This window comes from Crocodylus porosus, unplaced genomic scaffold, assembly GCF_001723895.1.
Source record: "Crocodylus porosus isolate Cpor-Errol unplaced genomic scaffold, CroPor_comp1, whole genome shotgun sequence".
Taxonomy (NCBI): domain Eukaryota; kingdom Metazoa; phylum Chordata; order Crocodylia; family Crocodylidae; genus Crocodylus; species Crocodylus porosus.
The window spans coordinates 1,275,805-1,287,796 of record NW_017728904.1 but is presented as its reverse complement, the minus strand read 5'-3'; the positions used below and the strand labels follow the sequence as shown (position 1 = coordinate 1,287,796).

At 68.5% G+C, this 11,992-nt stretch overlaps 1 protein-coding gene across 1 annotated transcript in view; it reads right to left on the bottom strand.

Moving 5' to 3' along the window:
- Window positions 1-2,521, bottom strand: part of ZBTB7B (zinc finger and BTB domain containing 7B) — a 5,308-nt gene extending 2,787 nt beyond the window's left edge. Inside the window, exon 1 of the mRNA XM_019556851.1 lies at window positions 3-2,521. Within this exon, the coding sequence (XP_019412396.1) occupies window positions 3-844 (842 nt within the window). The 5' untranslated portion in view covers window positions 845-2,521. The remainder of the gene's footprint in view (window positions 1-2) is intronic.
- Between the last annotated feature and the right edge of the window lie 9,471 nt (window positions 2,522-11,992).

Below are 11,992 nucleotides of genomic sequence, written 5' to 3'. Positions count from 1 at the left end.
CGGTGTCCAGCGCAGGCTCCTCAGCCCGGTGGTTGAGCCGCAAGCCCCGGGCCTGCAGGAACTTGCGTGTCTTCTTGCTGCGCCGGGCAGCGGGCCGAGGGGGCACGGGCTCAGCCACGTCCCCGTCACCATCAGGCAGGGCCACGAAGGCCTCCAGGTAGCGGCGGGCACGCTCCCAGTCACCGGCGTCTGGTCCTGGAGCCTCCAGCCCACTGCCCTGTAGGATCTCCACGCAGGCGGCGATGACGCAGGGAATCTCCAGCAGCCGGGCGGCACGCAGCACCTCTCCCAGTGTGGCCCGGCTCAACGTCAGTGTGGCCGTGTAGGCAAACTCCAGCAGCGCACCCAGAGCCTCAGGCCCCACGAAGTCCAGCTCGCACACGTCCTGGCCTGGCCCCAGCCCCGGGCCCAGCCCCGGCCCCGCAAACAGCTTCTTGAAGTAGCGGCTGCAGGCAGCTAGCACAGCACGGTGTGTGCGGTACTCCAGGCCGTGGCTGCGTAGCGTCACATCGCACAGCACCCCCAGCTGCCGCTGCTCGTTCAGGCTGCAGAGCAGCTCACTGCTGTGCTCTGGGAACGGGATCCCAATGAGGTCGTCCTCAGGGCCCGCCATTGTTCTTACCTGCGAGGGGACATGGCATGTCAGCACTGGCTGGGACAGACCCGCTCCCTCTCCTGTGTGCAACCTGTCCTGCCCTGCCCTGGGCCGCTCACCCAGCGGGCCCTGGCACAGTGGGGTTGGCAAGGTGGAAGGGTGGAGAGCCCCCGCCCAGTGGGTCACTGCGCCCAAGGGGGCTGCCCTGTGCCCCCAGGGCCAGGGCAGGAGCTGCCTGTGGGGGGCCATGCTGGGGCGGGGAGGGCCACAAGGCAGAGGAGGGCGCAGCAGCAGGAAGTGCTGTGGCTGCACCGCTCGCGGCGCTGCGCAGCCCTAGACAACCTAAGGAAACCCCCCCCCTCCCCCGCGCAGCGCCGATGCCGGGGACGATAGGGGCCGGGGAAGGGGGCGCGCGCCCCGCGGCTGATTCCGAGAAGAGATAACCCAGTTCTCACGGCACCGTCCGGCCCCACAACGCCTGCCTGGGAGCTGGCGCAGGAGGGAGGATGGGGGCAGAGGGCCTGGTGGCTGGCGTGTGGGGAAGCCCCCCCCCCAGCCCCTCTCCCTGGCTCCAGGGCACTGGCCACCCCCTAAAGCCTCCCCGGCTCTCCAGTGAGGCCCCCGGCTGCCCCCTGCACTGGCACAGTGCCTGCCTGCCGCCCCCAGCACACCACCACAGCAAAGGGGGAAATCTCAGCACAGCACCTTTGAAGCTGCACCCAGCAGGCGGCTTCCTGCACCACCACTCGCAGCCCCCATGCGGCAGCCCCCGCAACACAGCCGCACCGGCCCCATGGCCACAGACCAGCCCCTCCCGCTGGGGCCATGTAGGACCAGGCACCTGCTGGATTCGCGGGACGCTGGGTTGTAGGTCCCGCAAAACCCAGGAGATGCCTGCCATAGCCAGGAGCAGGCTGAGGCCTGGGCTGGGTACAGACAGGGCCTGGGGCCGAGCTGGCAACCAGAGCCGCGCGCACTGCCCTTGCTGGTGGGGTGGGAGCGGTGCCAGTGGCCGCCCCTCCCTGCCGCGTGGGCTGGGCCCAGCCCGGCCAGCCCAGGCCCCAGCTGGCCTAGCCCTGCGCAAACAGCCCGGCAGGTCCTACACGTCACCCTGGCAGGACAGGCTGTGCCCGACCCTGCACCTACGCCAGAGCCCCGGTCCGTCCTGCCCAGGCAGGTGCCGAAACACCTGGCCAGGGACGGCCCAACTCAGGGCAGGGTGCTTCCAACCTGGCTGAACTTGGGGCCTCTGGAGGGAGGGCTGCAAGGGGGGAGAAGCCATGCCAGGGACTCCCATGGCCCCACACCCCACAGCCACGTGGGCAGAAGCAGGGAACTCCCCCGCCGCATGGTGTAGCCCCTGTCCCACTGCCAGAGAAACAGGTCCAGAGCTAAGGGCTCAGCCCAGGACCTGGCTTGGACAGCCAGGGAGCAGGGGACACCAGCATGCACCCAGCTCCCCCTGGCCATGTTCCTGGGGTCCTGCCCTGCTCATTGGAGGATCCCAGCTGGCAACAGCCACACAGGGCAGTGGGACGTGCCCCCTATTCCCCAGGTGCCAGGCGGTCGGCAGCCCCTGGCAGGCCAGCCTGGCCCAGCCCCCCGTGCCGCACCCTGCGCTTGGGTGCCAGCCAGGGGGAGCGGCTGCCTTCGCAGGGCGTCACCGGCTGTGGCAGCAGCTACCCCTCCCCGCAGCCAAGCAGGCTCGACCGGCAGGGCAGGCACCGCTGGGAGCTGGCCTGGCCTGGCCGGCAGCTGTGCAGGGAAATGCTGGGCTCTCCAGCCGCCCCCGGGGGTTCAAGCCCTGGGGAAACCCTGCCCAGCACCCCTAGAGAAAACCCAGGCGTCCTGGCTCCCTGTGCCCCTCTAACCCTCCAAGCCCCACTCTCCCAGAACTGGGGAGGACCCAGGTGTCTGGGCTCCCAGTCCTGCACAGCAAGCGGGAAGTGTTGCACACCCGCGGGCAGGGGGGGTGCAGGCGTAGGACAAGCACGGGGCAGGCGAGGCCATGTGGTATCCGTGGGCACAGATGAGCCGGGCTCAGCCTTCACGCCCCTCAATCCAACGAGCCCTGACAGCCCCAGGAAGCTTATGGCGCATAACAGGGGATTAGCGGGAAGGCGATTTCACAGGCGGCTCAGCCCTGTGCCCCCACCCGCCCGACACCTGGCTCCAGAGCCATGCCCAGGGCCTGTCCCTGCCCCAAGACTGGGGGTGATTGGGTGGGAGTGAGGGGCACTGGTAGAGCAGAGCCAAGCTGCTCTGTACCCCTGCAAGTCGGGGTGCTGGGGACCTCCCTCCATGCGGCTGCCACAGTGGAGGGGAAGGGAAGGGTCCCACTTCCCACCCCCCAGGTGTGCGGCACTTCCCACTTGCTGTAAAGGGACTGTCTGCAGTGGCAGAAGCCCTGGCCCCCCGCACTCTGCCCCAATCCCCAGCCAGGCTTTGGCTCACAGCAGCACCGCGCTGGAGCACCGGCTGCAGCCTGGAGCCTCTGGGGCCAGGGGAGGAGCCGGTGCCCAATGTACCACCACAGCACAGCTCCACCCCAGGAACCGAACAGGGGGTGCCCATTCTGGGTGGGGGAGAGATGGGGGCACAGGGGCCTAGGCAAGCAAAGACCCAGAGCAGAGCAGGGCGGCTGGGCCCGGGCCGGATGCCGGCGCTGAGGGGCAGGCCCAGCGGGGGCGAGCAGGGAGGGGGATTTTCCATCGCACCAAACCGCTCGCCCCCCCGCCCCCTCCCTGGCACATCCTCCCCACTGGAGCGAAGTCACATGGTGCACCATCGAGGCAGATGTAAGTGTGATAATGAAGTTGGGGGGGGGCAGGTACGTGGGTGCACACAGCTGCTTGCGCCCCTTCCCCGAGCTGCCATGGCCTAGCGCCCACCCTTCCCGATGCCGCATGCCCCGGGTAGCGGGGGATGCGTGAGCCTGGGCCCACGCCCCAGCAGCACTAAGCATGGGGGAGCTGAGCTGGGCACAGGGCACTGGGCGCTTGGAGCTGCCGGGCCCCGATGGGCAAGGAGGCGCTGGGCTGGGGCCGGGTTCTGGAAGTCGCGTCAGCACCTGGCCGCTGACTTCACTCTTTCCAGCGTGGTGCGGCTGGCTCTGGCACCGGAAGGCCGGGTGGTGACGGGCTGCTCCCAAGTGCAGGGAGCCGAGGAAGCAGCAGTGCCGGCTCCCCACGCCCACGGCCCTTGTGCTGCGCCTGCCACAGGCTGGGGTGGGGGGGTGGGGGGTGTTATGAGGATTGCATCCCGTGTCCCAACAGGCCCACATCACTCCTGGTAACCATGCTGTGGGCCTGCCGGGAACAGTGCCACCCAGCCTGGGTCAGCCTGACCTTTGCGCACTGGGGAGGCCAGCCCTGCCCGTCGCTGCCTGCTGGGACGAGCCGCTGGCAGGGCCCTACCTACCAGGCCCTGGCAGCTCCCCAGGCACAAGAAGCCCTGAAATCACCTCTCTCCAGCTGCGCCAGCCCCTACACCCCATGTTCGCCTGAGACATCTAGGCTGCAGAACTTGCCCCCTTCCACCCCGCTCCCACCCACCTCTGGGGGTTGCTGCCCCCCAGGGCCGCAGCTGCACCCCCGGAGCCACGCAAGTCCCTCACCGTAGCCTGCACTAGCGAGAGGCCCCGGGATGGGACGTGCTGTCGAGGGACTTCACAGCCACAGCGGGAGGGATGAGTCAGCCGGAGGTGAGAGCAGCGCTAACCACTGGGCCCCCCTCACCTTGGCTCCCCAGGCCAGGGGGGAACCCAGGAGTCCTGGCCCCAGCTCCCCTGCAATGTAGCTTGCTGGACTCCTGCTCCCAGGCCAGAGCCACAGAAGGGACCCAAGAGACCCAACCTCGCCACTTCCTGCTGCTCTCCATCTCCCCGATTTCCTGCTTGGTACACGGCCTAGTCCAGCTCACAGGGTGGGGGGGCACTCCCAGATGCTACCCCCCCGGGCACCCCCTGCCAGCACAAAGATGGTCAGAGACTCGCGTGGCCCCCGTGCAGCCCCCGTACCGCAGCTCCAACCTCCAGGCTCCCATCCAGGGCCGGAGGCCAGGCAGCCCCTGTCCTCAGTGTCCCCCACCCTGGGGCTGGCAGGGCTAGATTGGGGGGTAGGGGTACTGCAGCCCCATCCTGCACCAGGGCCTGGCAGCCCCAGGCGAGAGCAGGCGGGGGTGTCCTGGCCCCAGCCCCGGACGTAGGGGTGGGGGGAGCCAGCCCCGCTCTGACAAACAACGAACACACAAGAAAGGAAATGGTTTCAAATGCCGAAGGAAAGCAAAACCCACCTGCCCCACAGCAGGACGAGCTGGCCTGGGTGGGGAGCCAGCACCAAGGCCCCCATGCCAGCCAGTACTCGCACAGCCCCCACCAGGTCCTTTCCCCTGGGACCCCAAGCCAAAGGCAGCCCCATCCCAGCCGCACAGTTTGCGCCTGTCTCCTCCCTTGCCCAGGAACGTGCCCGGGGCACTGGGCACCCGTGCCCTACAGACAGTGCCAGGCTCCCCACTGCTGGCCTGGCACATCAGGCCCAGCCCATACTGCACAGGCACAACAACCCCAGCATCAGGCGAGCACAGGCCCTACCCGGGCATCAGCGCCTTTTGGCCCGCCCTGAGGCCTTGAGCCTGGTTTGTGCTTCAGCTCCCTGGGCCCTTCTTGGGGTTGGGGCGGGAAGCCAGTGGCTCTGTGGGCCCGGGAACAGCCCATGGCCCCTCGGGCTTCAGCATCGCCCCATCCTGCCGGCTTTGCCGGCCAGCTCCCACCTGCCCAAGCCCAGGGCCACCGGGCATGCATAAGGCCAGGCTGGAGGGCACAGGCGGGACCTGTGGATGCAAGGTGGGTCCCAGCCCTGCCATCCCCCAACTCCTGCCATCCCCAGCCCCCAGCTCCCTTTGTCCGAGGGCACCACCCACAACTTTGCCATCTGCTGGGACAGATCCACCAGCCCCGGGGCCGCGGCGGGCATCAGTGTTGTGTCCCCCCAGCCCCTCCGCGGCCCATCCTGAACTGGGACAGGCCCCCTGCCCCCCGCGCCCCTCACCGGGCTGCGCCGTCCCGCGTGGCTGCCGGCTGCCTGGCTCAGCGCGACTCGTTCCCGGGGCCGCGCGGGCGGAGGAAGGAGGGAAGCGGGTTTGTGTGCTTGGCCCCGCTCCCCGCTGCACCTCAGCTCGATCCCACCTCAAAGCGTTGACGCCCACACCCCGGGTCACGCACCTCCCAGCCCCGCTTCCCAGAACGCGTGCGCTTAACCCTTCGGCTGCCAGGCGCTGCGGCCGGAACTGCGCCGGGGGGTGGCCCGCCACCCCCTGAACCAGAGGAAATTCCCACTGTGCCACAGCCCAGCGTGAAGCCCCAGCCAACATGGGGAAGGCCCTGCCCCATGTGCCCCCCTGCAGCAACAGGGCCTGGAGGGGTGCTCACACCAGGTCCCCACCGGCAGGACATGGGTGCTACTCCAGGCCCAGGCTGCCTAGAGCAGGCAAAACCCAACAGCACCCACTGCCCTTTGGTGGACAGGGACATAAGACCCCCCACACCCCCTCAGCTTCTCCCCACCCATGGGGCTATGTTGCCCTGGCCAACCTGGTGCCTGCGCCATGCTGGGCCCTGTCTGGGGCTGGGTCCCTGTGAGGGCTGGGCTCTGCCAGCGTGCTCCAGCGTGGCCAGCTGCAGTCCCACACTTCCTGCCCACATGCACCCGTGCATACAGGCCCATGGCCACTGGCTGTCCCTTGCCTGGGGACAGGCCAGCTCCAGCCCCAGAAAGAGCCACGAGCTCTGGGACTGGCCATGCCAGAGGCCTGGACACCACCCCCCTGCTCTGCCCAGGTCCTGCGGCTCCAGTGGGAATCTTGGCCTGTGCGGCCAGTCCAGGCCTGTCCCCCACCCTCAGCACATGGGACAGGTGCCCTGTGGGGGGGGTCAGGATAAGCTCCCTCAACCCCATGGGATCACACCTGCCACAGCCCAGCCCCCAATACCGACCTTCCCGCCCAGCTGTGCCAGCCCCAGGCATGGTTCTGGGTTCTCGCAATCCCCCCATAATTACACCCTGCGTGGCCCCAGCCAAACAGCTATTACCAGCCTCGCACCACCAATCCCACCTACCACGTGCTCTCCGCCTGTCCTGGCCACCCACACTGGCACAAGGGCAGCTCCAGGGAGCCAGCCAGCTTCCATCACACCAGGGGCTGTCTGGGCAGAGTGGCACAGCTGGAAGCCACTGGCGCTGGAAGAGTTTGGGGACTCATCACAGAGCCAAGCACTGGATGCAACCCCCAAATCACCACACAGCCCCAGGCAAGGGGAGCCGAACCGTATGCCTGCCACGCTGCCCCAGCCGGACATTTGCTGTCATGCGAGAGCTGACTGTGGCACAGGGCAGGAACAACCGTGCAGAGCTAGGGTGGTGGGCACACTGAGAACTGCCAACCACCCTGGGCAGGGTAGGACAGGCTGCAGCCTGAACCCTCCCGTAGATGGTTGCTGCGAAGCCTGGGCTGCCTACCAAACAACTGCACGCTGCCCACCCGGCACCTGCCAAGGCTGCCGAGCACAGGCGCAGGCACTGCTGTCAGCCCATCCACCCTTTGGGCACTCCCTGAGCCCCACAGCCTGGGCCACAGAGCCCCACGCTGCAGGGAGGCCGCAGCATTGCAGGGCCCAGCATAGGAGCAGCCTCTGGCTAGAGGCCTCCATCTGGACCCTCCTCCAAATCCTGGGGTCCCTGGAGCTACGGGTTCTCGGTGCCGTGGGGCCCAGCAAGGCCTTTCTAGTGGGTGCCCAGGATGGCACTTGGCCCCTGCTTGCCCCCACCCTACCCTGGGTGCAGCTGTGGCAGCAGCTGCATCACCCCCAGGACAGACAGTGCCGAGAGCCAGCCCAGTGCAGGAGTACCAGGCCCAACCAGCAGCCAGAGATTGAGCTGCCAGCCCGGGGCAGCAGGGGCCAGCCCCAAGTGGATGGACCCAACACCCTGGGGGGCACCATGGTGAGGTGCCTGCCTGCCAGCCCTGCCCCATCTGCCCACCCGCCCTTTGCACCCCATAAAGCTGAGGAGCGGCGCCAGCAGGGCACGGCCCCCCAGACTGGCGCGCCAGGTGCTAAGGGCGGAAGATAAGGTGGGCGAGGCGGGCAGGGAGGGGCACGGGCACCAGGAGCTACACGCAGCCCTGAGTCACCGGGGTTGCTGATGGCCAGGCCCCGCGGGTGAGTCACTGCGTCCCCCCCACCTCGGCATGTTGCAACCTCCCCTGTGCAGCCCGAGCAAGCCCCAAGCAGCACCCAGGGGCACCTGGGCACAGGGCCAGTGGTGCCCACTGAGCCGCTGGGCCACACCCCACACTTCCTAGGGGCCCACATGGCAGGCCCTGCAGGAGGGGGAACCCAGGCATCCAGGGAGGCCGCACTATGGGGGCAGCTGGCGCCTGCCTGCCTGCCCATGCTAGGAACACAGTGGGCTCTGATGCTACTTGTTATGCGCCCCGGTGCTCACCACAACCCTCCTTATTCATCAAGCACTTGGGGGACCCCCAGTCTGAGATAACCCCCAGAGAGAGGGACCCACTGACCTGGGCTGTGGCCTCAGGGACACAGGGCATGAGCTGGTGCAACCTGGGGGGGGGATACCCTCCCCCAGCTCCCCTAGCCTCTCAGCCACGAGGGGATTGCATGGGGCAGCTGGGCCCCTCCCTGCCCCCACGTGCCCTGGTGTGTGGGGCCAGAGCCACAGGCTGGGCGGGCAGGGGCGGCAGAAGGAAGGAAGGGGTTGCTGAAACAGGGCCCAGGGGGAACAGGAAGGAAACACTCAACAGCAGAAACCAAAGCCAGAGGAGCTGGCGGGGAGCAACGGGCTTGTACCCATCACCGCCCCCACCCTGCTGGGCCCTGGGCCCTACAAGGGTATCCAGAGGTTGGAGTAGCCTGGCTTGAGGGCAAGGGTCACCCTCTAATCTCAGGGTGCAGGGCACACCTGGGGTTCAGGGGGTCTATCCAATGCCTGGCCCAGGGCCCTGAGGGTTAAGTCAGCCCCAGGATCTGCCCCACAAGGTGGCAGGATCTGGCTCCATCCATGACACTGCCCTGCCCTGCCCTCTGCCCCCCCCCAGTGCCAGGCCGGGGCCCAGGAGTGCTCCCCGCGCCATCCTGTCCCACTTCCGTCCAGCGCCCACGGCACAGCAGCCTCCCCTCCCAGCCAAGAGCAAACAGTCATGGGAGCTGGCTGGAGGCTGGCCAGCCCCACGCCCCTGCTGTGGGAACAGGCAGGGCCTGCCCAGCCCCTGGGCAGTGCCCGCTCCCAGCCTGGCAGCAGGAGGGGGCCACACAGGCCTCAAATGCTGCAGCAAGCTGAGTCAGGTCTCAGCCCAGGAGCATGCAGTACCCAGGACCTATTGCTGCCCCCACGGTGCTGCTGGGACCAGACCCCAGGGTGGCTTGGCCCTGCAGCGGGGCTTCAGGGAAGGAATGCCCCTGCAGCATGGAGCCAGCCCAGTGCATGGTGCAGGACGGCCCCCGGCCCGTCTATGCGGGGAGGGCAGGGACAGGACAACAGGGCCCGGCTGGAGCAGGGCACAGGTGCGGTGGGTTCGCCTGACCTGAGGACAGTACCCGCCAGCTGCCCCCACACCCCCCCAAAATAGCCCAGCTCCCGCCCCCGGCCAGCTGCCCAGCACCGGCTCATCCTGCCTGGCGGGGGTGGCTCTAATCCCCACAGCCCGGGGGCTGAGGCCACCACCAAGCCCTGCCCCACCTGCCTAGAACATCCTCCTGCCCCCAAGCTGCCGAACAAACCTAGGCCCCCTTCCCTGGGACAGGGTAGCCCTGCAGAGTGGGGACAGGGGACACCCCATGGGGCCCTACACCAGGCTGCCCAGCATTGGGGCACCCTCGTCCCCATGAGACCAGCCCTAGGAGCGCTACAGGCCCATCAGGCTGCCTGGGAGGGGCCAGGGGCTGCATCCCAACTTGGGCCTACTCACCACAGTGCCAGCTGCTGCCCATGGGGCCCGGAGCAGCAGGGACAGCCTGGCAGCACCGCGCGGCGTGCCCCAGCCACCCGCCGACGAGGCCAGCGCTCGCCTGACCTACTTCTCCTTCCGCATCACCTGCTTTCATTTTCCCTCCCGCCCACCCCGGGAGCTCCCTGGGGGCACCGACCGCTGCATGGGCAGGGCTGGGGGATGGACAGAGGCTGCAGTGTGGCACCTGTCACAGGTGCTGTTGGGCGCTGGTTTGGGGGGGGTGGATCAGGAGGGCGGTGTTAGGGGGTCACCACTCCCTCTGTCCCTGATTGGCACTGCCTGCCAACCACAGAGACAAGCTTGGCAGTTCTCAGCGGGGCACCTGCTGACCTGTGAAATGAGCCCCTGGCCAGACCAGGCTGAAGCATCTGCCAAGGGAGGGGGCACCATGGGAGGTGCCCAGTCCATGGGACCCCAGCCCCCCATGCCACCCCTGATCTGGCCCAGCCCCATGTGCTGGGGTTACTATGGCGGCCAGCGCAGGGGAGCACAGCCCTAGGGGGCTCGGCACAGAGGCTGTGCTGCCAGCCATGATTTCTCTGAGGTTTCATCATCCAGCCCCCGCCTGCCTGCCCCCCCGGAGCGGTTCCTGCTCAGCGCATCGGGCGGCAGCTGCAGCTCCAGCCAGCTCCCAGGGCTGCACGCCAGGCCAAGCCCGGCCCAGAGCACCCCCACCCTGCATAGGCACAGTGTCCCCAAGCCCCTTGCCCCCCAGGCCCAGCCCTGGGCAGGAGGCTGCCCCACCAGGGCCCTGAGCCATGCCCAGCTCCGTGCCCCCTTGCTCCAATCCAGACACCTGCAGGGTTTCCTGGGCACCTGCCCCCGCTCCCAGCAGGGCCTGAGGGCCGGGTGCCAGCGCCATGCTCCCCGGTCCACATCTGCCCCCCCCAGCTCCCTCCCACACAGCCGGAACGATGCCTCCCAACCCTGCCCCACCCCCGCTCACATGGCACCGCCAGCCCAATCACGCTGCCGTGGCCACAGCCTCCGGGCCCAACCTGCACCCCCCCATCCATGCAGCTTCCCCTTCTGCACAGCGCAGCCCTGCTTCTGCACCCGGGCGCACCCTCCCCCTGCCGTGCAGCTCTGCCCTGGGAGGGGGGATGGGGGCAGCCCAGCACCCCCTCCCCCAACACACACAGGCAGGCTCCGACAGGCCCGGATCCAGGCACTGATCCCTCCGCAGGCCAGGGCAAGAGAACGTTGCTTCACTTGGTGAGGGGGAAACTGAGGCAAGGACAGGACGAGGCCTCCCAAAAGCTGCTCAGTCAGCAGCACAGCTGGAAATACAGCCCAGGTGTCCTGGCTGCCAACCCCCTGCCCCTATGCTCTAACCACTAGGCCCTGCTCCTCTGCCAGGACCAGGGATAGAACCCAGGGGTCTTGGCTGTCGCCCCCCTCCTCCCCCCCGACTAGACCCTACTCCCCTCGCAGAACCCAGGTGTCCTGTGCATGAGCTGGGAAAGCACCACAGGCCCCAGGCGGGGGGCCAGGCTGGTCAGTGCGCCGGCCGGCTGGCATCAGCACAGCAAACAGCCCCCACCCCAGACAAACACTGCTGGTCGGGCAGGTGGGAACGGCTGCGGCAGGGCTGGGCGCAGGGCAGAGTACAGCCGCTGCCAGACAAGGAGCATGCTGGTGGGGTGGGCGCAGCAGGAAGGACCCCTCAACAGGGGAGAAGACATCACCCTCCGCGCTCACCACACCAGGTCTCTTGCAGGCCCCATGCAACCCAAGCCACAACAGACACGCGGGGAGGCTCTGCACGCTGCTGCCCGGGGCCACGCGCCCCAGCCGGGACCAGGGGGCAAGTGACCCTCGGGCATGCGCCCAGCCAGTGCTGTGGCCCCCTCCCCACCAGTCCAGCCACCACGCAAGTCCCGTGGGCTGCAGCATCAGGCTCAGGCCCTGCACTGGGTGACAGCACAACCCACTCGGTGGCTGTCACCTGTGGCAGTGGCTGGGCAGCCCCACATGGCACCGGCACTGGCACTTTGCTGCCCCTCTAGAGCTCTGGGGTAAGACCTGCAGCCCCCAGGCCCACGAAGCAGCTGGCACAAGGAGGGAGCAGGCAGCTCCTGGGGGTCTCAGCCCCGCACCACACGCACTACCCAAGCCCCGCGGCCCCTTCCCCTCTCACCGCTGCACGCACAAGGAGTCCGGTGGCGCCACCAGCCCAGCCAGCGGGTAACACCCCCATGCCCGCCCGCCTGGCACCCTGCCCGCCCGCGCTTCCAGGGAGCCGGAGCGGCCTGGCGACGTGTCCACCTTGGCTGTCCCCGCCGGCGGGGCCGCTCCCGGGCGGGGGCTCACTCAGCCTTCGCACAGGCCCGGCCTGCGGGGGCTGCCCCGGGTCCCGGCCCCGCAGGG